We start from the raw sequence: 27,561 nt of genomic DNA on the forward strand, positions 1-27,561 counted from the left end.
TGGAACTTCCCCAGGGCACGACACCTTCAGGGAGAGCTGCGCCTTCTCCTCTTCCTTCCCAGGCGCCTCGGGCTCTTTGTGGAGCTCTCGCTCAGTCCCACTGTGCTGTTAAGGAAGGAGAGAGAACATCTTTCTTCAGGGAAGACTGGTAATCTGAGCAGTACTTCTTCAGAGACAGCTGGGCCCCCTGCATAAAAAGACCACTCAGGGTGTTACTTCTGAGTGTCCCCCCCACTTTGGGTGCTTATAACACCCAGGGGCCCAGGTAGCTCACAGCGGCACCCCTACGAGTCCATGAACCCTGACCACAGGGATTTGGCAAAGACAACATCGCTGTGGGCTCTCACATCCACATTCAGGAAAGTTCGTGGGAGAGGGGATCCCAAGAGGGCGCAGCGACCTGGGGAAGGGCTTGCAGTCAGGACTGACCCAGCGGCGGGGGCGGGTGGGGTGGTCCTGATAAGTGAGAATTTGAGACAAGGGAAGCCATTCAGCAAGGCAGTCTGAATGGGGCCATCCCCATGGGGCCAGTGACAAAGTCCCCTGTGCGTTTTGAAGCATGATCTGTCAAATCCCAGCTATGACCTGAGTCTGCTGTGTTTCTGGGTAAAGAGGACAAGACGACCCAGGTGTCCTCCTTATGTTGCGGGGGCCGGGGCCTGATAGGAAGCTGGGGCTGGTTTCTCTCTTCCCCACCTGGCCATCTATCCTCTACAAGGGCCACTGGTCCCGCAGAAGCACAAGTCCAGGCCCTTCGTCTGACAGTGTTGGCCTTTAGGACCAGCCTGGCCCTGCTTGGCGACAGGGATGCCCCCCCGTCTCCAGCAGGATCCCTTCATCCCCCATCGGTTCTCATCTCCCTATCACTCAGCTCAGCACTTCTGCTGGCCTGGACCCCATCATCCACTCCACTCGGTCAAATGCACCCAGCCCAACCCTGCCTGCTCCCCTGGGCTGGTGTGTGCCAGCCTCCGTGCGCTGGGCCACAAACTGGAGGCCACCATGCCGCTCTTGTCCACCACCAGAAAGGGCAAAGCCCTAAGACGCTAATGACAAAACACCTCTTTCGAAAGAATGTTATTCTTAGAATTTCCAGAAGAGCATTGCACAGTAACTGTGGGGAAAATTTAAAACCCTGTTGGGGATTTCTTTCCTGTTAGTTTGGTTTTAGTTTTGATTTTGAGTTATTCGGGGGAGGGGCTCTGTTACCTTCTCAGCCTCAGAGCCTCTAACACACTTTTTAAAGTTGTTTGTTTGTTTTTTTAATGTGTATTTATTTTTGAGAGAGAGCGCGCGAGCAGGGAAGGGGCAGAGAGAGAGGGAGACCCAGAATCCTAAGCAGGCTCCAGGCTCCGAGCACGGAACCGATATGGGGCTCGAACTCCTGAACCATGAGATCATGACCTGAACCGACTTCAGTCGCTTAACTGACTGAGCCACCCAGGCGCCCCTCTAACACACTTACTTGTTACATCTTTTTCTTTTGAAAAGTTTCAAACCTAAAATACAAAAGTTGTAAGAGGAATACATTGCACCATCATAAGTGCTTGGCCTAGACTGACTGAGTCAACATTCTGTCACATTTTGTCCTCCCTGTCGGTGGCCACCTGTCATTATGATGACCAGGCCATCCACCTGTATAGGTCGTGTGTCTCGAGAACAAGGACCTTCCCTGCGGTGACTCCAAGACAATGCTCAGCCTTGAGCGCTGAACCAGACTATCCTACCACCCAGTGCAGGGGCCATCGGGAGCCTCAGTCGGCCCGGTGGCGTCAATCCCGTGTCACACAGGGCGGTCCCAGCCCTTTGTGGAACAGAGCTGCCCAGCAGTTTAGCAGATGTCCCCCAGTCTGCGTGTGCGTGATTCCCCACCGTGATTCTGCAGCAATGCCACAGGGGCCACGTGTCTCACGGGCGCCGGCGACCGCTCACTCCCCGGCAACCCGGCGGCCACGTGTCCACCCGTCCTTCCGCGCTACTGGTCGGCGGCCACCTGCCCTCCTCCCCCTTCCTCCGGTCTCCGCGCGGACGCCGGCCCTCCCCTCCATTCCTGCCGTGACCCGTTCTCGGAAGCCGGACTCCGGTCGGTCACCCAAGCGCCCGAGCGGGCGGCGCCCCTCTCGCCGACCCCAGCTGCCGCGGAGCCCCCGCCACCCAGGACGGTGCCGGGCGCGGGACTACAACTCCCAGAAGGCCCCGCGCGCGCGCCCCTGCGCGGCCGCCGTCGCGCGTCACGTGGGGTTGGCCTCGCCGGTCACGTGGCCGCGGCGCGGGTCACGAGAACAAACACTCGGCCGCCGCGCTTTCCGGGCCGGTTCGGCCGCTGCTGGCCATGGCCAACGTGTCCAAGAAGGTGTCGTGGTCCGGCCGCGACCTGGACGACGACGAGGCGGCGCCCCTGCTGCGGAGGACGGCGCGGCCCGGGGCGCCAGCCGGCGAGGGCACGCCGCTGCTGAACGGGGCCGGGCCCGCGGCCGCCGGTCAGGTGAGTCCCCTCCGCCGGGAGAGCCCCGGGCCCGCGCCTCAGCCCCCCCGCCGCCGGGAGCCGGGAGCCGGGCGGGTGCGCCCCGGGCGGCCTTGGGCTACGCCATCCCGGCCGCTCCGTCTCGCGGGTCAGCGGCTCTGGCGGGCGAGGGGTCGCCGGGTCGGCGGTGGCCCCGTGCCCGGCGGGTGCTGGCGGATGCTGGCGGGCGCATCGGTACTCTGACCATCCCCCTTCCGAAGAGGAGGCAGCTGAGGCGCGACTAGTTCCGGAACGTGCCCCGGGGCCGCTGTGGCAAATGGCAGCGCTGGCTGGAACCTGGGCCCTGGGTTTTGGAGTCTTGGGGAGGGAAGCTCTGGGCCGGGTGACTAGTGGGGTTCGAGGGACCGGCCCGGCTCCACGAGCTTCCGCTTGCACAGTGTTCTGTGGCGGTGGGGAGCTCTGCCGGCCCCCCTTTTCTGCAGGCACGGGGCGATCTTAGGAAGGACGAGTATTTCCACCCAGGTGCCCTTAGCAATTAATTGAAACTGGGGCGTCCACACAGACGCTGGGAGCGAGTCAGGGTGGTTGCGGGGTGGTCAGCACATCGGCGATGCGGTGGAGGTGTTGAATGAATTGCGTGTGGTGTTGATTTTGAGTGCTTGGACTCTTTTTATCCATTGCTTGCTCTTACTGTTTTTGCGTTTATTTTTCAGTTTTTCTTCTCCTGGTCTAGATCTGTCCTTTAAACGTTTGGACAGTGTTTAAAGATGAGAGAGGACCCAAGCCTCTAGGGCTTATCTTTGTACCACCCCCCCAGAGGCATCGGACAGCCAAAGCCCACGTCTGCTCTTTCAGTGAAATCTTAACGTTGAAATGCTTTCTGTGTCTATATGAGAAGTGATCTGAAGTGGCTCATTTGGGGAGGGGGGGGGACGCATAAGGGTGCTTTGTCATTTTCTTCTCGGAACGTTATTTTTTCCTCTTCTAAAAGAAAGTAACCCGAAGCCTACAAAATGGAAGCATAAAACTGGCTTTAATTAAAGAAATTGGAAACTTTGGGGTGGAATTTGGGTTTATCTCGAGAGTGAACATGCTGGGGTTTCCCACTTCTCTCTCTCCTTTTTTTAACGTTTCTATTTATTAGTGAGAGACAGAGAGAGACAGAGCACGGGTGGGGGAGGGTCAGAGAGGGAGGGAGACACAGAATCCAAAGCAGGCTCCAGGCTCCGAGCTGTCGGCCCAGAGCCCGACGTGGGGCTAGAACCCAGGAACCGTGAGATCATGACCTGAGCCCAAGTCAAATGCTTAACTGACTGAGCCAGCCACCCAGGCGCCCTGGGGTTCCTCGTTTCTCTTTGCAAATAGACACAGGAGTTGGCTCTTATGGTTTTTGTTTTGTTTCATTTTCTTTTTTTAAGAGCTCTTTGAAATCTTTTCTTTAAAAAAAATGTATTCCCTTAAAAAATGCAAAGCCTTTGTTCATCTGTGTTAGGTAGTAACAGACCAGCCTTTCTTAAACAATTAAGAAAAAAGTTTCTCCTGCACGTACTCAGTGCCTGGCTGTGTGCATTGTGCCTGGGACACCGAAGCGCACGAAGCAGCTTCCTTCCGACCGGCTGCAGGCTCACGGAGACAGGCCTCCTGCTCCAGGAAGACCGTGAGGGGCCCCAGAGACAGAAGAGGTCACAGTTGGTTCCATTCTTTTGAAAAAAATTTTTTTTGACATTTATTTATTTTTGAGACAGGGAGAGAGCATGAACGGGAGAGGGTTAGAGAGAGGGAGACACAGAATCTGAAACAGGCTCCAGGCTCTGAGCCGTCAGCACAGAGCCTGATGTGGGGCTCAAACTCACGGACCGCGAGATCATGACCTGAGCCGAAGTCGGCCGCTCAACCGACTGAGCCACCCAGGCGCCCCTGGTTCCATTCTTGAAGAGTGCGAGACCCTCAGGCAGGCCGATGGCTGGGAAAGGATGAAGGGTGTGTTTGGGATCCTGTGCAAGTTTGGAAAGTAGGTGGGAGTGGGGAGAGAGGCAGGTGGGACCTGCAGGGGACTGCTGCTGGCTTTGAATTTGGCTGTATCTTGCGGAGAGGGCTGCAGGAAGCTGGCCGTTCCAGCCTGAAAGGATCGTAGCCCGCTGTGTGCAGACTGGCACGTGGGAGACCATAGGCATTTGAGCTGGAAGTGTCGTTCCGCACCCCGGGAGGTGAGCCCCGCAGCCTCCTCTTGCCTCAGCGTCCCTGCCCGCAGAAAGGTCCGTGTGCGTGCTGCGCTCAGCGCTGTGCCCGTCCCAGCCGGCCAGCGGTAGCCGCTGTTCGTAGTCTTCGCGTTGGGAACGGCAGCATGAACGTGACTGTCCTTGGGTTGTCGTTCACGGGGTGACTCCGCTGGAGGCTGACGGGATTCCTCGACGCTGGCCTTTTGGTGGGAGGGTCTGCTCTGGGCCCGCAGGCTGAGCTCAGCTTTAGGCTCGGGGGCGCCCTGGTGCTGCTCTCAGTCCTGGGGCCGTTTGGACTAAAATGACATCCCAGGCTAGCAACCCCCTGCAGGAATGTTCTAGTGAATCAGACGCGGGAGCTTGTCTTGGCCACCTACTGGCCCTCTGGGGTTTGTTGCATTGTGTCCAGAGTCGCGTGGTGGTGGTGGTGGTGCCACCGCGGCGTGGGCATAGCCTGCTCCGCTCCTGAAGAAGCTGTTCTGGGCAGTGCCTGCCGGGCGACCTCCCTGCCAGGCTGCTGAGTGCCCCGTGGGGAACAAGCACGGTGGGCAGGGTGGACTGGCGACCCTCCTGAGCTCAGCCGCCTGCCCGGAAGGAAGCAGGCTGCTCTGAGCCACCTGTGGGATGCTGTCCCCTTGGGCAGGCCCCTGGGCCCGTGGGGCCGGAGTGTGGGGTGATGGTGAGATATCAGCGAGTCACTGCCGTTGTGCTGCTGGGACAAGAAGAGGGTGTGGTCAGCCAGTCATGGTCACATATGTGGGTAGCGGGGAGCGGAGCATTTGGAGAACTTCTGGGGGAAATCTGAGGCAGAAGCAGATGCTTCAGCGGTGGGGGGTGGGGTGTCTGCAGGGTTTGTAAATGCAGGACATTTCCAGGGACCTCAGCTTTGGGAAGATCTGCCTGGGACACCTTAGGGTCAGGAGGCGGGTAGCACTGTCAGGTTAGTGTTTAGAATCGATTCCAGGGATCTTCTCTGGAAGCTGGGTTACCTCCGTGTCTTCCCTGGTGACCTTGGAGCCGCAGACCACAGTCGGGGAGCGCCAAGGGCCAGGGCGGGGTGTTCGGGGAATCTGCCCGGGCGGCTCATCCGTCGTCCTCACCAGCCCCTTGAGTGCTGGACATAAGCGAGCCCCCCGTCTTTCTCCTCGGTGGTTTCTAGCACCTCATCATTCCATCCTGGAAGTTCCTGTGCCTTGGCGTCTGTGTCCTGTCCTCCCTTTCTGTCTGCCCAGCCCCACCTTGGAGGGTCCAGGCTGGTTGCCCCACTGCCCTCCGTGAGGGCTCCCCAGATGGATGTCCCTCCTGTCTTTAGTACCACTCAGGCAGGGTCAGCGTGGGTGGGACAGACCCCTGTCGTCAGCAAGGAGGCAGGCTTGAGAGCTGAGGACCAAGAGCAGGCCCAGGCCTAGACAGAACGTCCGGGGAAGCCTCCCGGGCAGAGGCCATGGTGGCGTTCCCGTCCCAGACGATTCCGCCCACCGTCCCCTGCCCCCTCTGCACCGCTCACTCCTTCTCGATGGGGCTCAGCCTGCCGGCCTCCTCGCCCACCTGACCCAGCGTGCCAGGTTCTCACAGGCTCCCTCGGGTTTGCACTCGGTTTACAGGCGCCTGTCTGCTTGCCTGTGTGCCCCTGGCCGCTGCGGCCCTGTCCTCAGTGTGGAGCATGGACCTTGGCGGCCGTCAGAATGCGGCGGCACGGTCGAATAGAACAAGAGACAGCTTGTAAGTTTTTATTTTTTTTTAATTAAAAAAATTTTTTTGAATGTTTGCATATTTTTGAGAGAGACGGAGACAGAGCATGAGTGGGGGAGGGGCGGAGAGAGAGGGAGACACAGAATCCGAAGCAGCTGCAGGCTGCGAGCTGTCAGCACAGAGCCCGACGCGGGGCTCGAACTCACGAACCGCAGGGTCACGACCTGGGCCGAAGTCGGACACTTAACTGACTGAGCCACCCAGGCGCCCCAATAAGTTGTTTCTAAACTTTTGCTTTATGTTTGAGTAAAAACGTACGACAGAACTTTGCACCTTAACCAGTCTTTAGGGTACGGTTCAGTGGTGTCAGATGCATTCATGTTGTGCAATTGTCCCCACTGCCCGTCAGGGAACTCGCCCGCCTTGCACAACTGAAACACTGGCGCCCCAGCCCCTCCCCAGCCTGGTGCCCACTTTGCTACTTCCCGTCTTTGTAGACCCGAGTAGGAACCGTGCTGTGGTGTATGTGCAGTCACAGCGTCTGTCTTGCCGTGGCCAGCTGCCGTCTCTCAGCATAACATCCCTAAGGTTCCTCTGCGTCGTAGCAGATTGCAGAATCTACTTCCTTTTCGAGGCCAGACCGTCTTCTTTTGCACATGTGGACCCCAGTGGATTTATCCGTTCATCCGTCAAGAGACACTTGGGTTCCCCCCCAGCCCCCCGCCCCGTGGCCCGGTCATGCTTTCGTGAGTGGGGTGTGCAAGGGTCTCTTCAGGTCCCTGCTTCCAGCTCTACAGTGCACCCCCAAGGTGGGGTTGCTGGGTCACGTGGTCATCTTGTGCTGAATTGTCCGAGGAGCCACCAGGCTGTGTGCCGCGGCCGCCGCACCATCACGCCCCCGACCCCGGCACACAGGGCTCGGGCTCCTGGGCACCCCTGCAGCATTCACGACTCCGGGCTTTGGTGGTGGCCGTTCCGACAGGTGTGAGGTGGCATCTCGTGGTTTGGATGTGCATGGCTCTGGTGACGTTGAGCACATTGTCCTGTGCTCACTGGCCGTATGCATCTCGCCTTCGGAGACGTGTACTCGGGGCCTCTGCCCACTTTTGTGATTGGCTTCTTTTTGTGGTTGACTTGTGGGAGTTCTTCAGGGTTAAGGTGGTTGACTCCTTTCAGAAGTGCGATTCACAGCACGTTCTCCCTCTCTGCAAGCTGCCTTCCCCTCTGTTGTGTCTTCTGATGCATGGGGGTTTTTTGGCAGGTCCCATTTGCACGTACTTTTAATTTTAATTTTAAAAATAACTATGGATTTACAGGAAGTTGACAAGGCCATACAGAGCGGGCCCGAGTGCCTTGCCCCCATTTCCTTCACTGCGTCAGTCCCCATAGTGACAGCACAGCGCTGAAACCGGGACACTGATGTTGGCACGCGGGCGGTTCTCCGTCCTACGTCACGCAGGTGCCTCCGTGTGAGCGCCACCGCAGTCAACGTGCAGACCGTGTGGGTCGGCACGAGGCTCCCTCGTCCTGCCTCTTGTGGTCACCCCTCCCGCACCCCAATCCGTTCTCGTCCCCCAGACCCGACGTTTCCAGAGAGTCAGGTCTGTGCAGCTGCACAGTGTGTAGTCTCTGGGATCTTCCCACCCTAGAGATTCTGTCCCGGCTGTTGTGCATATCAGTAGTTTGAGGAGCTCGTATGTCACCTCACCCGTGTTTAAGAGAGAGAAACAGACACGACATGAAATAAATCACTGAACTTCAAGTAAATGGTTTTTCTCACCATGAAAGATGTTTCCCGGAAGATGCCTTGAAGCCCAGAAAAGACGTGGAGAAGCTGGGAGGGGGCTGGGTGCTTTACCTCCACTGCCATCACGCGGTCCGGGTCCAGTGTGCTCTGCTGGGGTGCGGTCCACCCTCCACACCTGGCAGCCTCTGTGTCACCTGAGCACGGGGGACCGTGCCCACTGGACCCTTCTTGCCGCACCTCTCCGGAGGTGATACATGTGCGGCGGCCTGGCCCCTGCAAACCGTTTAGACGTCAGAGGAAGCACTTTGCGGGTCCCGACTTTGGGCACCCTTTTTGCGGAGGAGTGATTGCCTGGTGTACTCGAGCTCCTTTCGTGATCACCGGAGAATAAGTGGCTCCGTCTGCCGGGTCGAAGCACAGACCACCGTCTCCAGATGCCCCTCACTTCAGCCCTCAGTTCCGCCCAGGTGTTGTTCAGCTGGGTTGTCCACGCTTGCGCCCCGTCCGCTGGCCGGTCAGCATGTGTGGATGTGCGCCCAAGGAAGTGCACTCGGTGTTGGCCGCACTCAGGCTTGCGGCCGGGGGCGGTGGCCCAGGACCCCTCCGGGTCCACGCGTCCTGTCTGCAGAGCGGAGGCTGTTCCAGGTCCAGGCGGCCTCCTGGCTGCGGTTCCCTCGAGAACTAGGACCTCTTGCCGGCCCAGCGTAGTCGTCAGCAGGGCTGGCCCTCCTGCCCAGGGCGTGAAGCCGGGGAGCCCCGTCCTGCCTTTCTGCTCAGATTCAGCAGTTTGGGGCCGTTCCTGATCGTTTTTAAAAGAGAACCAGATGTTTCTGTCAGTAACCCTGCTTTACCAGAACTTGCTGCATGTATGTGGACGGAAGTGCCCAACTGCACACGGGGCACGGGTCCTCACGGGAACATGCAGCTCTGTGGGGTGAGCGTGGGCCCCATGGATGCCTGAGCCCACAGACAGGACGAAGTGAGAGGTCGACAGCAGTGACTGATAACGAAATAGGACAGTCGTGACGACGTCCCGTCCCAGAAGGTACGCGAATGCGGTCTCCCTCTCCAGGCGTCGTACTGTTGTCGTGCACGCGCCCTCGCTCCTTTGAGGATGCCAGGTGGCAGAATGCCCACGTGACGAGGTGGGGGGAGGCGGCTGGCGCCTTGTGATGTGGCGCCAGGTGGCTGCTGACCTTGTGACCGCCCATCATGAGGAGGGTCATCTGCCTGCTGACCACGCGGCGGGAACCGTGGCCGGGGGGCTGGCGTCTGATTTGTTCTCGTGCTGCGTCCTGTCCTCTGCGTCTGGGCTGACCCCCAGCGCAAGGCGCCCAGCTGCATGTGCCCTCCTCAGAGAAACCACGAGTCACATTTCGGTGCCAGTATGTTCCACGCAGTACTTGGGACATACTTAACGCTGCAACATGATGTTTCTCTGAAGTGCAAACGTTGGCCAGTCCCCCGACGTGGCCGGGCGGTGGGTGTAGGAAGAACCATGCGCCTGGGTGTCTGTCCTCTGTGGCTGACCCGCCCCTGGGCCCAGGAGCCCGGCCCCGCTTCAGAGGCACCCTGGGGGTGCGGGTGCCCTGACCACATGTCTGGAGGGGCTGCGTGGAGACCTGTGACAGGTCCCCGCCTGCCGGAGCCTCCCGGTCTCCCGACAACGAGACACAGGAGGATGGGTGGGGTGGGGGGAGCCTGGAGGACGCTTGCGTGGGCGTCTTGCAGCCCTTGGTCCCTGGGGCTGGCAGCTGTCTGCAGTCTCGGTAGAGCGGAGGAGGGCCTGGCCTCTGGGGCCAGGAAGGCCTGGGCTTCCCGTTCAGGGGCTCGACTCGTCCCGGGCCCCCCGCCGGCCATGCAGTAGGGTGGGGGGCCCCAGATGAGTCAGCACCGCCTGTGGCTGAGCGCCCTGTGATTTCTCTCACGCTTCCAGTCACCACGCTCAGCGTTTTTCCGGATCGGACAGATGAGCAACGTGGATCTGGATGACGAGCTGCTCGACCCCGTGAGTGCTAGACTCATCCCCTACCCTTCGCCTCTCACCACCCACCCCTTCTTCCTGTGGGGGTGCCGCCCGGCAGGGGGCGGACGGGGAGCGCCGAACACGAAGGTGGTGGACGGCGGGCAGGGCCGGGTAGAGCAGGGGGGCAGCCGTGGGTCGTGCAGAGCTCAGGGACAAAACGACCAGCTGTCTCGCGGGGACCCCAGAGTCTGGGCGACCGAGGGTCTGCTTGCCCTGAGGCTGAGCCACGTGAGCAGAGATGGGGCAGCGCGAGCCGGGAGGGAACACTGAGCGAGAGTGTCACGTGGGAGCACGAGACAGCTGGGGAAAGGCCAGGGGAACAGGCACCACCCGGGGGAGAGGGGCCTCGAGTGGGCCGGAGGGGGACTCTGGGGACAAGGACCTCAGGGGTGAGGGACCTTTGGACAGCGTGACGCTCTCTTGCCCTGCCCTGTGCCAAGCTGTCCAGCAGCTGCCGGGGAGTGCTTCCTGAGCCCGCCCGGCTCCCCCGACTTGCATTTGATTTCCTCCTCGGTGCCTCGTGGTTCGGACCTGCATTTCTGTGATGGCTGGTGGCAGCCCTCCGTATGTCTTCTTTGCAGAAATGTCTGTTCCCATTCTGTGCCATTTTTATCAGGTTATTTGTGTTTTCGTTACTGGGTTGTAAGAATTCTTTACCTTTTTTTAAGATTTTATTTACTTATTTTTAAATTTATATTCAAATTAGCATATAGTGCAACAATGATTTCAGGAGTAGATTCCTTAGTGCCCCTTCCCCATTTAGCCCATCCCCCCTCCCACACCCCCTGCAGCAACCCTCCGTTCTCCATATTTATGAGTCTCTTCTCTTTTGTCCCCCTCCCTGTTTTGATATTATTTTTGTTGCCTTTCCCTTAGGTTCATCTGTTTTGTCTCTTAAATTTTTTTTTGAATGTTTATTTTTGAGAGAGAGAGAGAGAGAGAGAGAGAGAGCGAGCCTGAGTGGGGGAGGGGCAGAGAGAGAGGGAGACACAGAATCGGAAGCAGGCTCCAGGCTCCGAGCTGTCAGCACAGGGCCCGACGCAGGGCTTGAACCCACGAGCCGTGAGATCGTGACCTGAGCCGAAGTCAGACGCTCAACCGACTGAGCCACCCAGGAGCCCCTCATCTGTTTTGTCTCTTAAAGTCCTCATAGGAGTGAAGTCCTATGATATCTGTCTTTCTCTGACTGACTAATTTCACTTAGCATAATACCTTCCAGTTCCATCCACGTAGTTGCAAATGGCAAGATTTCATTCTTTTTGATTGCTGAGTAATACTCCATCGTGTATATATTCCACATTTTCTTTTCCATTCATCCATCGCTGGACTTTTGGGCTCTTTCCATACTTTGGCTCTTGTATAGCAGCCATGCTGCTATAAACATGGGGGTGCACGTGTCCCTTCGAAACAGCACACCTGTATCCCTTGGATAAATGCCTAGCAGTGCCATTGCTGGGTCGTAGGGTAGTTCTACCTTTAATTTTTTGAGGAGCCTCCATACTGTTTTCCAGAGTGGCTGCATCAGCTTGCATTCCCAAGAACTCTTTAATTTTGATGAACTCCAGTTAACTATTTCTTTCTGTCGTCACTGTACCTTTGCTGTCTTATGTAAGAAGCCACTGCCTAGTCCAAGGTCATGAAGATTTTCTCCTGTGTTTTCTTCTGAGACTTCTTTGATTTTAAAGATTTTGTTTGCTTTGGGGGAGAGCGAGAGAATGCCCATATGCACAGGCATATGAGTGGAGGAGGGGCAGAGAGAGAGAGAATCCCAAGCAGGCTCTGTGCTGCCCGCACGGAGCCCGACTTGGGGTGTGATCCCACAACCCTGGGATCATGACCTGACCCGAGATCTATGCTCAACCGACTGAGCCACCCAGACGCCTTGAGAGTTCTATCATTTTGGGTCTTGAATCTGTCACTGATTTTGTCTGATGGAAGGTGAGGGTAGAGCTTCACTCTTTTGGATGTGGATGTCCAGTTCCCTAGCGCCGTTTCTCAGAAAAACACTTCTTTCCACACTGAGTTGTGTTGGCACCATGTTCAAAAGTCAGCCATCCACGTGAGGCTCTGGGTCCCCCTTGTCTCCACCGTTCCCTGTGTCTGTCCTGGAGCCAGGGCCACACTGTCCGGGGGACCGGAGCTTTCATGTGAGTCTTGAAACTAGGAAGTGAGTGTCCTCCAACTTTGTTCTCCTTTTTCAAGCTCGTATTGGCTGCTGGAGACCCCTTGTGTTTCTGTGTGGTTTTTAAGCATGCCAGTTTCTTTGGGGACGCCAGCTGGGGCGGCCCGGGACTCGCCGCTTCTTCTTAGTGCTTAGTCCTCTGACCTGTGAGCACAGGGTGTCTGTCCACATATTCACATCTCTAGGTTCTCTCAGCGGTGCGTTGTGGTTTTCAGCACACACGTCTTACGCTTCCCTTGGTAAATGTATTTTAGGAGTAAGTATCATTTCATATATTGTACTTTTGGTGCTAACGTAAGTAGGGTTCTCTTAATTTCATTTTTGGTTGTTCATTGCAGGTATTTAGAGATGTGTTTGATATTTGCATGCTGATCGCATATCCTTCAATCTTACTGAATGTGTTACAGTTTTAATTTTTTAGTATGTTTTTTGAGATTTTGTGTATACAAGATCATGTCACCTGCAAATAGAGAGTTTTGTTTCTTCCTTTCCACCCTGGATGCCTTTTCTCTCTTGTCGCCTGACGGGCCTGGCGGAGCCTCCAGGACGAGGTCGAGTGGAAGTGCCCATCCTCGTCTCGTTCCTGGTCTTCCGGGAGAAGCGTCGGTCCTTCGCCATCGAGGGTGATGACTGATGCCTCGACCAGGTTGACGTGGTTCTTTTCTTACTTTGTGACATATTTTTGTCATGAAGGAATGTCGAATTTTTATCAGACACTTTTTCTGAACTTACTGAGATGATTGTGTGGATTTTGTCCTTTATTCTTTTGAAACGGTATTGAACTGTTTTTACTCAACCACACTTCGGACACCAAGTGTGTGGGTTTTCCTCGCCAAGCAGTTCTCTGCAGACGTCGACCGGGTGTCCTACAACTTAACTCAGTTCTGACACTCTTATCCGGCATTATGCAGACCCCCGGGGCTGAGGGCCCAGTCCCACGAGACCACCCCCTCTTCCGATGCCAGTCACAAATCCAGGCTGTCACCTGTGCTTCTGATCCATCGGCTCTGAGTCGGGGTTCTCATGCCCACCCCCCCTTCTCAGCCTCCATAATTTGCTAGAATGGCTCACAGAACTCAGGAAAACCCTCACTCATGTTTACTGGTCCATCATCAAGGATAGGACTCTCGGGAACAGGGATGGGAGAGACACACAGGGCAAGGGGTGGGGAGGGGGCTGGGAGTCTCCCGGCCCTGCGGGGGTGGGGGGCCACCCTCCCGGCCCCTCTGTGTGTGCGTTCACCTGCCCGGAGGCTCCCCAGACCCTTCCTTTGGGGTTTTTCTGGAGGCCCCGTGACACAGGTGAGGTTGATCAGGTCCTGGGTGACCAGTTCCGTCTCCAGCCGCCCTCCCCCCACCCGCCGCCAGAGGTCAGAGTTCTGGGAGTGGAGCTGGGAGCTCCCACCCTCTTACCAGCCTTGGTCATTCTGGCAGCAGCCTCTCCGTCTCTCCAGCGCACAGAAAACTCACCCTGCAGAAAGGCCATGGGATTTCAGAGCCGGGTGCCGGCCCCTGGGACAGACCAACAATGTATTTCCCATGGTTCCATAAACATGACATTACTTGATTTTCGGACTTTAAGCCAGCCTCACGTCCCTGAGATAAACCTGCCTTGGTCATGGTGCCAAGGGATCCGATGCGCTGGTTCCTCGTCCAGGACTTAGTGTCTGCATTCCTAAGGGGGTGTGCCTGTGCCCTCCTGTCTTGTGGCACCTTCGTCTGGCTCTAGGGTCCATAGACTACTGGCTTCATAGAACAGATGGACACATGTCCCCTCCCCTTCTCGTTTGTGCTTGCTCTTAAAAAAAATTTTTTTGGGGGGGGCGCCTGGGTGGCTCAGTCGGTTAAGCGTCAGACTGCGGCTCAGGTCACGATCTCACGGTTCGTAGGTTCGAGCCCCGCGTCGGGCTCTGTGCTGATGGCTCAGAGCCTGGAGCCTGCTTCGGATTCTGTGTCTCCCTTTTTCTCTGACCCTCCCCTGTTCATGCTCTGTCTCTCTCTGTCTCAAAAATAAATAAAAACGTTAAAAAAAATTAAAAAAAAATTTTTTTTAAATAATGCGTGTTTATTTTTGAGAGAGAACGAGCAGGGGAGGGGCAGACAGGGAGACAGAATTCGAAGCAGGCTCCAGGCTCTGAGCTGTCAGGACAGAGCCCGACGTGGGGCTCAAACCCACAAACCGTGAGATCGTGACCTGAGTCGAAGTCGGGTGCTTACCCGACTGAGCGCCGCAGGTGCCCCCCTGTGGTTTCTTCTTAAATGTGCTGGCTCGTCAAGTATGTGGCTCTACTCTTTCTCCTACAGGACTTGGAACCCCCTAACCCTTTCCCCAAGGAGATCCCGCACAACGAGAAGCTCCTGTCCCTCAAGTACGAGGTGGGCCTCCTTCCTCTGGGCCCCACCCCAAGCAGCCCCTGGGCACCTGTCCCCCGCCCCCGCCCCACGTGAAGCTGGAGCGTGGGGTCAGGCGTGGCGTTGTGTCTGCTGCCCGCAGAGCTTGGACTACGACAACAGCGAGAACCAGCTCTTCCTGGAGGAGGAGCGGCGGATCAACCACACGGTGAGTCTGCGCGGGCCGCCCACGCCGCTGCCCCCCGCTGCCCTGGCGCCATCTCCCTCCCCCTCCGTGGTCCTCGCACCTCCATCCCTTCTGCAAGAGACACCAGCGTAGGGCCCCATGTGACAGCGGCTGTGTCCTGTGGGTGACGGAGGCCGCCTCCGCCCAGGCGCCCGAGGTGGCGGCTTCTGATGGCAAATCGGTTGGGAAGGCCCACTGCCTCTGAGATGACCAGAGGCCGCCTCTCCGTGATGCGGGGTCCGTGTGTCGCGTGCCGTTCCCGGTGGGGGCCTCCCCCCGCACCCGCTTCTGATGGGCACCCCGCCCCCCGACAGGCCTTCCGAACGGTGGAGATGAAGCGCTGGGTCATCTGTGCCATGATCGGGATCCTCACGGGCCTCGTGGCCTGCTTCATTGACATCGTGGTGGAGAACGTGGCTGGCCTGAAGTACAAGGTCGTCAAGGACAGTATCCTTCGTCTGTGCTCCCCAGCACAGGAGGGTCCACCGGCAGTGAAGCCTCTGAGCCCCACGTGTGTGCTATCAAGGGCGGGGAGGTGTGGCTGCGTGCCCGTGTCTGTCACGGCCGGGAGGTGACGGTCCGGTCAGTGCGCTTGGGGCTCCTGGCGCTTGGGGCTCGGGAGGCCGGGCCGCAGGAGAGACCAGGAAAGTTTGCATCCTTGACGAGCCCTCGACATCGACAAGTTCACGGAGCGGGGCGGGCTGTCCTTCTCCCTTCTGCTGTGGGCAACCCTCAATTCCGCATTCGTGCTCGTCGGCTCCGCCATAGTCGCGTTTGTGGAGGTAGGGCCACCGGGAGGTCGAGGCAGGGCGCCTGCGTGGGTGGGAGCCCTGACACCGTGCTGGCCGGGTGGGCGTGGCTACACTGCTGGGGCCTCTGGCGCAGGTGTTAAACGTCCAGTCACCCCCGACCCCAGGGCGCCCGGCTCCTGCCCCGCTCAGCGAGGACTGTGGGGCTGGCCCAGGTGGAAGGGACCCCCCGTGTCTCTCAGAAGCCTGCCTTCCTTCGCCTGCCCCCTTGCCTCTCTCTTGTGGGTGTAGCATCCAGAAGCTTCTGTGTGGGGTGCTGTGCGGTGCCCTCCCCCCCGGCCCCTCGGCCAGTGTGTGGCATGTGCCTCCTGTCTGTCTTGTAGCGTCCCCTGCCCCTCGTGCCCTCTTGGGGACACCGGGCTTCCTTTCCTCTCCTTTCCCCCCACCTCCCGTGGTCTGCCGACCCCGGTGGTCGCTGCCTGTGGGGTGAAGCGAGAATCCCTCTGTGGGCAGCTGTTCCCCGTGTGGGCCCCCGCGTGGCTGTGTCCTCCTGGGCCAGATGGTAGCTGTGGCCCCTCGCTACCTGACCCGGCTCAGTGCTGGCCTCTGCCCCCTTCCAGCCGGTCGCTGCTGGCAGCGGGATCCCTCAGATCAAGTGCTTCCTCAACGGGGTGAAGATCCCGCATGTGGTCCGGCTCAAGGTGAGGCCCGGAGGGGGCGTGTGGCTGGCAGCAGGCGCTCCGCGTGGGGTTCTCGCGGGGTCGGGAGCTCCTGGTTTGCCCGCCTGCACGTGGGGACCAGCCCAGATGGACTCTGTGTGCTGCCCGTGAGCATGTGCGTGGATTTTGCGTAATCTCGCTTTGGAAGGTGGTGAGGTTTTCTCTTACGCGCTTTAAGTCCTGCACGAATGCTGAAATGGGGTATCTGTTAGGATCACGGCGGTGTGGAACCTAAGTTCTGCGTGGTGGTTAATGTTTCCAAACGAGAACAGCTCTGTTAGAGTGGTGGGTACGCTTGCCGTGATGCTTTCCTTGCTCTTAAAATTGTCCTCGGTGTTCGTTACACTTACTGTCTTTGACACCCTGTTTCTGAGGAGGTTGGGGGGTCAGGAGAGTGGTCCCTCCATGGTCATTTCCGGTGTTGGGTAGGCATGCCTCAGCCAGAGGCTTCTCACCCCGTCTGGGGAGAGGGGGTGCTTCTGGGGGCCGGCAGCTGTGCACTGGGGGTGACAGCCCGGGGGAGGCCCCGTGCCCTGCTGCAAAGGGCAGGACTCACCTCGGGGCCGCCAGGAGCAGCGTCTGCCCCGTTGCTACCACACTGGTAGCCAGGCGGCGGTGGGCAGCGACCCTGGCAGGTGGTCGGCAGAGAAATGCAGCTGGGGGCCCAGAGGAGCCGTACCTCCTGCTGCTTTCTGCTCCCTGGGACACACGAGTACTCAGGGCAGAAAATGGGAAGATGAAGGAAATCAGGAAAGAATCAGCCGGGAGTCCAGCTCCAAGGATACCTGCGGTAGACGCGTGGGCCCTCCCCCCCTGCCTTGTCTCGTGGGGCTGGGGCTGGGGCTGGACACGCAGTCAGGATTGCTTCACGTTTACAGCTTTGCTACAGGTTCCCAGACCGTGTGGCCTTCAATCAGAGACTCGATGTGTTTTCCCTTGTATTCTAGACTCTCGTGATCAAAGTGTCTGGAGTGATCCTGTCTGTGGTGGGCGGACTGGCAGTGGGAAAGGTAACGGAGTGCGTGTGGTGCTGTCCTAGCGTGAGTCCCCCGCACTCTGCCTGCGACGCGAGGCCACTGTGTTCTCTTGGAGCCACGCTTGTCTGAGGGCTGCCGTCCTGTGCTTCTAGGAGGGGCCGATGATTCACTCGGGCTCTGTGATCGCCGCCGGGATTTCCCAAGGGAGGTCAACGTCGCTGAAGCGAGACTTCAAGGTGAGTTCTCTCCTGCCGACACGGACGACCACGCATCCCTGGGAGGCTCCGCCGGGACCTTGGCCTCTCCCCCGACCGTCCCCAAGGCACGCAGAACGAGGAGGCAAGAATGACTCGTGGACACATTGAAGAGGCTTAGTTTCGGGATCTGTTCCAGAGCAGTTTTGTCACGTTTCGCCTAAAAGCCACCACGTTTTGATGGCTAGTGTGCTGAGTTGATGTGGGAATGCACACGTTCGTTGTTTTTATAAGCAGAGTCTTAGATTTTTCAATCAAAAAAGTGTTTTCAGCTCATCTGTTCGCAGTTGGCGGTGGGGTTTTGAGTTTCTAACGTGTCTCTTAGGCAGACTGTGATGTGTCCTCGTTGTGAATGGGTGTCTTCGGTTCCCTCTCTCGGTTGTTGGCGTGCAAGGGTGCGTTCAGCGTGTGTCGCCTCGTCAGCTCTCTGGTCTTTGTGAATGCAAGTCGATGGCTGTCCCGAGACGCCTTCATGTCCCCTCCTCCCTGCCCCCCTCTGCCTTCGGGCCCTGTCTCCGTGGCCTCTGGCTGACCTCGGCCCTTTCTCAGTGAAGTGCCCTCGGGGAGGCTGGCTGAGCCCCACTCTCCCCGTTTCTTCCTGTTGTAGATCTTCGAGTACTTCCGCAGAGACACGGAGAAGCGGGACTTCGTCTCAGCGGGAGCTGCGGCCGGAGTGTCCGCTGCATTTGGAGCCCCTGTGGGTGAGGAGGGCGGCCTGTGCCGGGGAGGTCTCCGTGCCCACTGTGTGGAGGAGAGTTCTTGGTGTTGGCAGACTTTGAGCTTGGGGTGAGGATGGGCACGTGCCCCCGAGAGGCCCTGTGGCTGCCCTTGATGGTCTTGGGGCCCTGGGGTCTCGTGGGGCAGGGGCTGCGGTAGATGCGGGGTCCCCCGCGGCCTGGGTCAGTGCAGCAGTGCCGGGCTGCTTGCCGTTCTAGGTGGGGTGCTGTTCAGCTTGGAGGAGGGCGCCTCCTTCTGGAACCAGTTCTTGACGTGGAGAATAGTAAGTCTGTGGAGGGCCGCTCCCTCGCTGGAGTCAGGCACTGCCAGTCCCTGGCCTCTGCTGTCTGGCGGGCCCCTGCTCCTGGGGAGACGTCCCCTGACGTGCTGGGAGCCGCGCACCCTGTGGGTCTGTCATGGCAAGCCCTGCCCATCACTTGACCTGAGCCGCTGCCCGTCCCCCGTCGGCCGCGGGCCTTGTTTGCCACCTGCTCTCCTGCTTATCAGGACCCCAGACCCCCCACAGCTCGTCCCTCAGCTCCATCACTGGCTTGGCCCAACGCTCATCCACACAAGGCAGCGACCCACTCGTCCAGCCGCGAGGGGCCAGCCTCGGGAGGGTCTCCAGACACCTCCTAAGTGACAGGGGAAGGCCCCCACCCAGCCTCCTGGCTCTGGGACTTTGGCCCAATGGGCTTGGTTCTGATGGCGCTCGTTCTCTCTGCCTACAGTTCTTTGCTTCCATGATTTCCACGTTCACCCTCAATTTTGTCCTGAGCATTTATCATGGAAACATATGGGACCTGTCGAGCCCAGGACTGATCAACTTCGGAAGATTTGACACAGAGGTAATATAATGTGCTCCCGCGTTCTTCCCGGTTCTTTCTTAGTGTGGGGCCAAGATCATCCCGGGATGATTCCGGTTCATTCTGAGAATGTGGACTGTAAAGAAATAGTTGGTTTTAGCTGCATGATTGAGCTGAGTGCCGAGGGCCGGAGATAAGAAGAAAGCACGCCTCGGAACTGCCCGTCAGGTTAGGATGTCTGACACCCATCGGACACTCCGGGGGGTATCTTGGCAGTCCGCTGACTGTTGGACAAAGGTGCTTAGATCCCACTCCCGGGAGGGGCCGCGCATGCGGACACAGAGGAGCCCTGAGTGGCTCAGAGGGTCACAAGACGTGTTCCCGGGGCTCTTCCTCACTTGTGCCCCGCCGACTGCCATTTGGCAGAAGCTTGGGCCGTCCCCGCCTTCAGCTGGACGGAGACGCAGACCAGGAGCAGGCGAAAGCCTTACAGGGAGCGTGATCTGCTCAGAACGCCCAGCGCTTCTGTCTCGTGGGACCCCCACGGTTCTGCGTGCAAGTGCTGGGGGCGCCGTGTGCACGGGCAGACTGTGGGCCGTGTCTGTACCAGGGTCTGCGTGGAGACAGCTCACGGGCTGCTCGTTCTCTCCCCTGTGCAGACGATGGTGTACACGATCCACGAGATCCCCATCTTCATCGCCATGGGCGTGGTGGGTAAGGGCCGGTCCGTGCTTCCTGTCACTCCCCCAGACGGCCGCGGGTCCCCTCCAGTGGGGTCAGGGCCTGCCAGAGCCCAGCCTGGCCCAGCTGTGAGGTGGCCGGAGAGGAAAACAGCCACCGCACCCCGCGTCCTCCCGTGTCCTGCCCTGAGCACACACCCCCAGGAGGGAGCCCACAGCCCGAAGACCAGAGCTTTGCCTCTCCACCGGAGAAGCTGCTGTTGGGGGGGGGGGGGGGGGGGACAGGGGGTCCACAGAGAAATAGAACGAGCTGTGGATGGTCCTTTCTACTGTGAGAACCCTTTTTTCCTGGAAGGAAAGCAAAGCCTCTGAGACAAGCCGGGGCGTCTGTCAGGGTGCAGTGACACAGACATACACTGCTCCCTTCCCACGCCTCTGCTGCCTGGGAGGCCACCTTCTTCGTCCCCCGTGTCCCTCACATGCTCCCCCTTCCCGGTCGTAGGTGGTATTCTTGGGGCCGTGTTCAATGCCTTGAATTACTGGCTGACGATGTTTCGAATCAGGTGAGAAACCTCCACTTTGTGGACCACACGGACCAGTGTGGCTCCTGGGGCCTTTGAAAACGGATGTATTGTGGGCCCTGTGCCCACACACGGCAGAAGGCCGTGTGGCAACGTGTGTCCTTCTGTGACGGGTTGTACAGGAGGCGACAGGCCAGCGCTGGCCAGGGGCTGGGTGAGGCTGGGTTTGGCTGGAGGCCTGGAAAGGGGCCCTGGGGTTGGGGTCCTCCCAGCTTCTCTGTCCAGCCTCGGCCTGGTCCATCCGGGCGTCTGGACCCGGGGTATAGTCGGGCCCGCAGACCTGCAGAGCAGCGTGGGAGCTCATGAGTTTCCTGAACCTTCGGGCGGGTCCTGGGCTCAAGGACGCACACCTTCCTTCTTGTCGTCTGGCCCGGACTGAAAGTGCTGCCGGGGAGCATCCAGATGACCTGGTGCCTGTGCACTGTCACCCCATTGTGTCCTCTGACGGGCTTTCCTCGGAGCCGTGGTCTCCATTGTCATGGCAGTGGCCCAGGCGTCCAGCCGTCCCAAGGCCTTGTCCATCCTGCTGTCTGCTCTAGGTACATCCACCGGCCCTGCCTCCAGGTGATTGAGGCCATGCTGGTGGCTGCCGTCACGGCCACGGTCGCCTTCGTGCTGATTTACTCATCGCGGGACTGCCAGCCCCTGCAGGGGAGCTCCGTGTCCTATCCCCTCCAGGTAGGGGGTCCAGGGTCAGGGGGAAGGGTCCGCCAGCCCGGGCCCAGCAGGAAGGAGGCTGGCACAGCTGAACTCCAGGATGGAGGGGCTTCCCAGGGCCACCGGGCGTCAGGGAGAGGCATTATGTCAGACAGGGTCTCCCCGGTCCTCCCTCCAGAGCACTGGCCTGCCCAGGGGCACACGAGGACTTCCAAAGCGGGTTGTTGTGGGTGTGGGCCTGAGAAGCGCAGCCACACGCACGCATGTGCTCTGGCGGTTGGCACATGGATAAACACGACAGGGTTTGCCCGTAAATGGGTTTATTTGGCCATGAAAAGGGGTGAAGCCCTGACACACAATACAGCGTGGAGGGATCTCGAAAACACTGTGGAGAGAAGCCAGACACAAAGTCCCGTATGGTGTGTAACATTCTGTATGTGAAACATCCAGAACAGATGGGTCCACAGAGGCAGAGCAGATTCATGGTGGCCAGGGGCCGGGGGACACACCAGGGAGTGACCACTGATGGGTGGATGGAAACCGGTGTCACGGGTGTGGGTCTGGGCTTCCCCCAGCCGACTGGCCACCCGAGCCGGCCCCCTCTGTGGGTTAGGGATCCAGGAACCACAGCTGTGCTCACCTGGGAGGGCCGGACCCCTGCGCACCAGCGCTCAGGTGGCCGCCTGTTGAGCCCCGGGAGTGTGCTCAGGGGTGCGTCCCGGAGTCCTTGTGTGCCCCGTTGTTCCGTGGGCTGGGCCCTGCAGGCTGGACCTCTGACGCTCTGGCCGTTCCTGGGCCTGGCTCTTTGCTGGCCCCTGCTAGGCCTTGACCTGCCCCACCCATCACGTGGTTGGCCCCTGGCCCCAGCGGCCTGTCCCCTCTTCCACCCTCGCAGCTTTTCTGTGCGGACGGTGAGTACAACTCCATGGCCGCGGCCTTCTTCAACACCCCCGAGAAGAGCGTGGTCAGCCTTTTCCACGACCCACCAGGTGAGTGCCCAGGCTCTCTGGTGCCAGCCGCGTGTCCCCACGTGCTCTCTGACCGACCTGCGGTCACTGGGCCCAGGGCCCGGGTGTCGCCTTCTGGCCAGCTGTGCCCTGAGGGCAGGGGTCACCGCCCTTGCCGCAGTGGTGGGCACGCTGGTGTGCAGGGGTTCGGCCGGGACCCTTCTCTTCCTGGAGGGCGGCTGCTGGCCTGGGTCCACGCGGGTGGGTCCACGCGGCAGGCCCTGGCCAGCCCCCTCTCCCCTAGGCTCCTACAACCCCGTGACGCTAGGTCTCTTCACCCTGGTCTACTTCTTCCTGGCCTGCTGGACCTACGGGCTCACGGTGTCCGCTGGTGTCTTCATCCCGTCCCTGCTCATCGGGGCCGCCTGGGGCCGGCTCTTTGGGATCTCCCTGTCCTACGTCACCGGGGCCGCGGTGAGTGTGGGCTCCCAGCGCGCGGGGACGGCGCTTGTGCTCGGCCTTGAGTTTCCCGGACGCTGGTGTTTGACGCGTCCTGTTGGCCCAGCCGCCCGTCTGTGCTGCACAGACGCTCGTCGGGGAGGCTTGGTGTTTCTCGTTACAGGACGGGCCCTGGGAGCATGTGACCGAGGCGCATGTGCCCGGCCTCTGGGAACTTGGTTTCCATTTTTTGTGTTTTTATTCTTATTTTAGTCAAGATTTTAAAACCTGTGAGAAGGCACAGGCAGAGTCTCCCGTCCCCCCCTCTGCTCCCTTTTCCAGGCTCTGGTTGTGTGTTTTGTCAGGTTTCCTTCCAGACGTGGTCTTCGGGTGGTGGTCTTTCAATCCCGAAGCGGTTTGTGCGCCGTAAGGCCTCCCCCTCCGCGGAAGCACGTAGTTCGGCATTCCTTAGCGTGTTCGCAGACTCGTGTACGAGTCTCCGCTGTCGAGCGCCATGCTTGACATCCCTCACCCCAGGAAGCCTGCACCCCTGGCAGCCACTGCCACACCCCGTCTCTGCACACGCACCCGTTCTGGGCATTTCCTGAGCGGAACCCCACGCTGTGAGGCGTCACCCGCGGCTGTCCGTGCTGTGCACGTGCTGGGTTCCCTGCTCCCTCGCGGTGCAGTCATTTCTGCACAGATGGTGCCCGCTGCGTGCGCGTGGGCACCACCGTCCTTCCTCGACGCACAGGAGGTGCTTCTTGCCTTAGCTGCTGAGTCGTCTGGTGCGTGCAGGTGGCATAGGTCATTCGGGGCATCCTGAGTGGGGCGCACCTAGGGTACTTCCAGGTTTCTGTCACCCTGGATGCTGCCACAGACCACTTTGCTCACGTGTGTGTAAACCATAGGGTGTCCTTCTAGGGCTGGAATTGCTGGGCCCAGTGGCCCCTGGGGCGTCATGCATCTCTTTGGGTTTGAGTAGGGGGCTGCCAGCCCCTGACCCTCCTCTGTCACCCCCACAGATCTGGGCAGATCCTGGCAAATACGCCCTGATGGGAGCGGCTGCCCAGCTGGGTGAGTCCTGGCCTCCCCGTGGGGTCCCAAGGTTAGGAGGGGGCGTCTTCCCCTTGGAGGAGTGAAGGCAGGGGTTGACCCCGTGTCAGTGTTCAGGGTCACTGTCCCCACCCAGTGCGGCCTGCCCGGGCGGACCACGAGGGTAAACGGTGGGGTCGGGGAGCACGCAGGTGTGCACAGGGAACACAGATGGTCAGGGGAGGTAGGAGAGTCCTTGCGTCCCACAGAGGCTGGACGCTACCCCTGACTCCACCCCCCCACCGCCCCACCCCTGGACAGGTGGGATCGTGAGGATGACGCTCAGCCTGACCGTCATCATGATGGAGGCCACCAGCAACGTGACCTACGGCTTCCCCATCATGCTGGTCCTGATGACCGCCAAGATCGTGGGGGACATCTTCATTGAGGTGTGGCTTGTGGGAAGAGGCCTGCCAATCCTTCTTGTCCCTTGCTTTGTGGGCCCCCCATGCCCCTGGCCTGAGCCTGGGGGAGCCTGAGCCTGGGGGCTTGGGGTGTGCGGCAGAGGTGGAGGGAGGGACCCACAGAGCCCCCACGCCAACAGCCCGCACGTCCTCAGGGCCTGTACGACATGCACATCCAGCTGCAGAGCGTGCCCTTCCTGCACTGGGAGGCCCCCGTCACCTCACATTCGCTCACCGCCAGGTACGGTGGCACCGTGGCGGCTTCCGGCGGTTTGGGAGGGCCCGTGTCTGAGTTTCTGGGGAAGTGCCGTGTGGGTGGCCGGCCGGGGAAGCCCCTGGGGGTCTGCGGGCTCCTGGCTCCCCGTCCCCGGTTTTCCCGCCTACGGGGCTGCACCTGTATCGCGCGTCCACTCCCGTGTGAGCAGAGCGGGAAGCTCCCCTTGGTCCCGTGGCTGGTCACGGCAAGGCCACAGCGGGGGCTCTTCCACAGGGAGGTGATGAGCACGCCGGTCGTCTGCCTGCGGAGGAGGGAGAAGGTGGGCGTCATCGTGGACGTTCTCAGCAACACGGCCTCCAATCACAACGGGTTCCCTGTGGTGGAGCTGGCCGACGACAGCCAGGTACCCGGGGCGGCCCACCCGCGCCCACGCAGCCCCGGGACGGCTGGCGGAGGCCAAGTTCCCGGCTGCACGCGTGGCCTGTGCGGCCGTGCTGCGGATATGGAGACCCTGCACGCGCAGTTGGGGCTCCGCCCCGCTTGCTGGGAAGGAACAGAATCAGGAGGCCGGGCAGAGGCGGCCCGCCGGGGGTGGCCAGCCATCCACGTGTCTTGGGCTCCTGCCCTGTCAGCTGAGGAGCTGTGGGGGGCGCGGGGGACACCCGTCGGGAGCTGCCTGGGATGTCAGGGCCGCGGTGTGCGTCTCACCCCGGCTTCTCGTGGCCTCGTTCCCGCGGTCACGTCCCGTTGCCGCTGCCGGGAGTGTGCGAGATGCCTGCGGCAGGGCCGGTGTCTGCCTCGAAGGTCGCCGCGGGGCCACTGAGCATGACAGGAAGGGCCTCGGGTTTGGGCTTCACCCACAGACCGCAGACGGGTCTCTTTTCTGCAGCCGGCCCGGCTTCAGGGCTTGATCCTGCGCTCCCAGCTGATCGTCCTCCTGAAGCACAAGGTAGCTGCCGGGCGCCTGGGGGGGTGGAGGGGGGGGCAGGAGACACAGCCGGGCGCCCGAGTCCTGACACGCCACCGCCTGCAGGTGTTTGTGGAGCGCTCCAACATGGGCCTCGTGCGGCGGCGGCTTCGGCTGAAGGACTTCCGGGACGCCTACCCACGCTTCCCCCCGATCCAGTCCATCCATGTGTCCCAGGATGAGCGGGAGTGCACCATGGACCTCTCAGAGTTCATGAACCCCTCCCCCTACACGGTGCCCCAGGTGCCTGCCCGAGAGGCTGTGGCCAGGGCAGGAGCCACTCCGAACACGTCCTTTGTTTTTCTCTTTTTTACATTTTTTCAATTTGAGACAGCGTGATGGGGCGCACACAAGTGGGGGAAGGGCAGAGAGGGAGGGAGAGTGGGGGAGGGGCGCAGAAAGAGAGCGAGAATCCCAAGCAGGCCTTGCACTGTCATCACAGAGCCCCACGCGGGGCTCAAACCCACGAACTGTGAGACTGTGGCCTGAGCTGAAATCGGGAGTCGGGCGCTTAACCAACTGAGACCCCCAGGCGTCTCCGGGACGCATCTTTGTGCGGAGGGGGGAGGTGCAGGGGGGACCGCCAGCCAACCTCTTCCCACACTAGCGGGGCCGGCAGGTCAGCTGAGGCCCTGTCCCCTCCCTTTGCAGGAGGCGTCCCTCCCTCGGGTGTTCAAGCTGTTCCGGGCACTGGGCCTCAGGCACCTGGTGGTGGTGGACAACTGCAACCAGGTGAGTGGTGGGGAGGACGTGCCCGAGGGAGCCCTGGGGCAGGGCCCGGGTGCCAGCCTCGCCCTTTGCCTCCTGAGCTGACTGCCCTGGTCGCGGGTGGGTACTCACTCTCGGCTCCTGTGGGGGACTCAAGGTTTGGTATCCAGACTGGCCACCTGCTCAGTCCTGGGGTTCCCCAAACTGTGCTGCCCCTTGGCACGTGGGGCAGCGGCTTCCACAGAGGCAGGGGGTTGCCAGCGTCACTGACTTGGCTTTGCCTCCACAGGTGGTCGGACTGGTGACCAGGAAAGACCTAGCCAGGTACCGGCTCGGGAAAGGGGGCCTTGAAGAGCTCTCCCTGGCCCAGACGTGAGGCCTCAGCCCTTCTCTGGGGTCCCCCCTGCTCCCTGGATCAGCACTGGATCCAGCATCCCCTACTCCTCGGGACGTGTGTGTCTATGTTTGTGCGCCTGTGAGACCGTGAGCGAGCAGCACCCCGTGGGTCCCAGTGGTGCCAGCCTGCAGGCAGGGCCCTCTGCTGCTTGTGTGCCGTCTGTCCCCCCGCGGGCCGGCCTGGAAGGACCACACTGACTGTGCATCACCAGCTGGGGCCCGGGTGACGCACAGTTGCTGCAGAGATCGTGGCCTTGTCCTTTTGGCTCATTCTGTGGCCGTGAGGTGATGGGCCTGGGCACTGGACCCTGCCTGGCAAAGGCTCCAGCTGGACACCTGGAGGCGGGGCCCTGGGGAACGGCCTCTGCAGCCAGCTCTGTAGGGAGTTCGGCTCTTTTGCCAGACTCACCACACGGCCTCTCTGGGGTCTTGGCCAGAGAGAAAGCCAAAAACATCGATGGGGTGAACACCTCCGTCACCCCGAGCTGTGGTCCAGACCAGACCCACAGCTGTCGCCAGAGTGCACGGCACCGAGAGAGCTGCTATCTAAGCACGTGGGGGCTCCCACTGGCCTCTGAGGACCCTTGGTCCGGGGCCGTGTTCCAGGACAGCTCCTGTTCCAGTCCTGGGGCAGGTGGGCTCTGGGATGGGCTGGTGAGCCCAGAGCAAGAATGCTGTGCCTCTGTTAGGCTAGATGGGCCTGGATCCGGTGTCCTGTGTCCCCAGAGCCCTAGGGAACCTTTTCTGGAGGTGATTCCCTGGCCTACTTCTGAGACTAGGTGATGTGGGTGCCATTGTAGCAGCTGGGGGTGGGGTGGGGGACGGTTCGCCTTGGTTCTGGCCCCTTAAAGGAAGTGGGTCCTCAAAACGCTGGTCCCTTCTTGGTGGGAGCCCCCCTGGGGGACGCGGTGAGAGGAGCGGGGCCTTTGAGAGGGAGAAATAAAGGAATCGTACCCTCACACTTGCAGCTTGGCTCCCTTGTTCCTGCTCAGCACCAGCCACAGTCTAGCAGTGGGGGATTTGCAGGACCGCTGAGGGTGGGTGTGTGTGGGACGGGGCGTCTTGGATGCGCATGTGGGGACCCCACAGGGAGGCGGGGAAGGCAAGAGACACAGAAACCCACGGGTGAGGAAGCAGTCATGGCCGACACACGCCCATGGGATGTGCTGGCACCAGCTGCCAGACAGCTTCAGGGCCAGTCTGGGCGGTTTGCTGCCCCTGGGCCCTTGGTCTGGATGCTGCTCTGGGCCACGAGGGGGGTGATGTGGCCACAGGCAGGGCCTTGAAAGGCCCCCGGACCACGGGTTGACTTCGGAGTGTCCACTTTGTGCCCTCTGTGGGT

General features: G+C 60.2%; 1 protein-coding gene across 2 annotated transcripts; it reads left to right on the forward strand.

Moving 5' to 3' along the window:
* The first annotated feature begins 2,252 nt into the window (after positions 1 to 2,252).
* On the forward strand, positions 2,253 to 27,180 carry CLCN7 (chloride voltage-gated channel 7). Of its 2 annotated transcripts, XM_058711765.1 has the most exons (25): positions 2,253 to 2,485; positions 10,059 to 10,130; positions 14,634 to 14,705; positions 14,824 to 14,889; positions 15,222 to 15,354; positions 15,580 to 15,689; positions 16,277 to 16,357; positions 17,323 to 17,385; positions 17,505 to 17,588; positions 18,214 to 18,307; positions 18,542 to 18,606; positions 19,055 to 19,171; positions 19,789 to 19,843; positions 20,312 to 20,372; positions 20,930 to 21,068; positions 21,943 to 22,036; positions 22,299 to 22,468; positions 23,458 to 23,509; positions 23,789 to 23,916; positions 24,087 to 24,172; positions 24,422 to 24,551; positions 25,038 to 25,097; positions 25,182 to 25,358; positions 25,767 to 25,847; positions 26,113 to 27,180. In XM_058711765.1, the coding sequence occupies exons 1-25, from the start codon at positions 2,333 to 2,335 to the stop codon at positions 26,197 to 26,199; spliced, it is 2,430 nt and encodes an 809-aa protein (XP_058567748.1). In that variant the 5' UTR covers positions 2,253 to 2,332; the 3' UTR covers positions 26,200 to 27,180. The 2 variants fall into 2 exon arrangements, with proteins under 2 accessions (XP_058567748.1, XP_058567749.1); XM_058711766.1 differs by lacking the exon at positions 10,059 to 10,130.
* The last annotated feature ends 381 nt before the right edge of the window (positions 27,181 to 27,561 follow it).

Source organism: Neofelis nebulosa, chromosome 18 (genome assembly GCF_028018385.1).
Source record: "Neofelis nebulosa isolate mNeoNeb1 chromosome 18, mNeoNeb1.pri, whole genome shotgun sequence".
In the NCBI taxonomy this organism is placed as follows: Eukaryota; Metazoa; Chordata; class Mammalia; order Carnivora; family Felidae; genus Neofelis; species Neofelis nebulosa.

Bases quoted from the DNA above. Each gene is read 5' to 3' on its own strand.
- CLCN7 (XM_058711765.1), top strand. From the start codon at position 2,333: ATGGCCAACGTGTCCAAGAAGGTGTCGTGGTCCGGCCGCGACCTGGAC. The intron at 15,690-16,276 runs GTAGGGCCACCG...GCCCCCTTCCAG, and splicing joins CCATAGTCGCGTTTGTGGAG to CCGGTCGCTGCTGGCAGCGG. The intron at 25,359-25,766 runs GTGCCTGCCCGA...CTCCCTTTGCAG, and splicing joins CCCCCTACACGGTGCCCCAG to GAGGCGTCCCTCCCTCGGGT.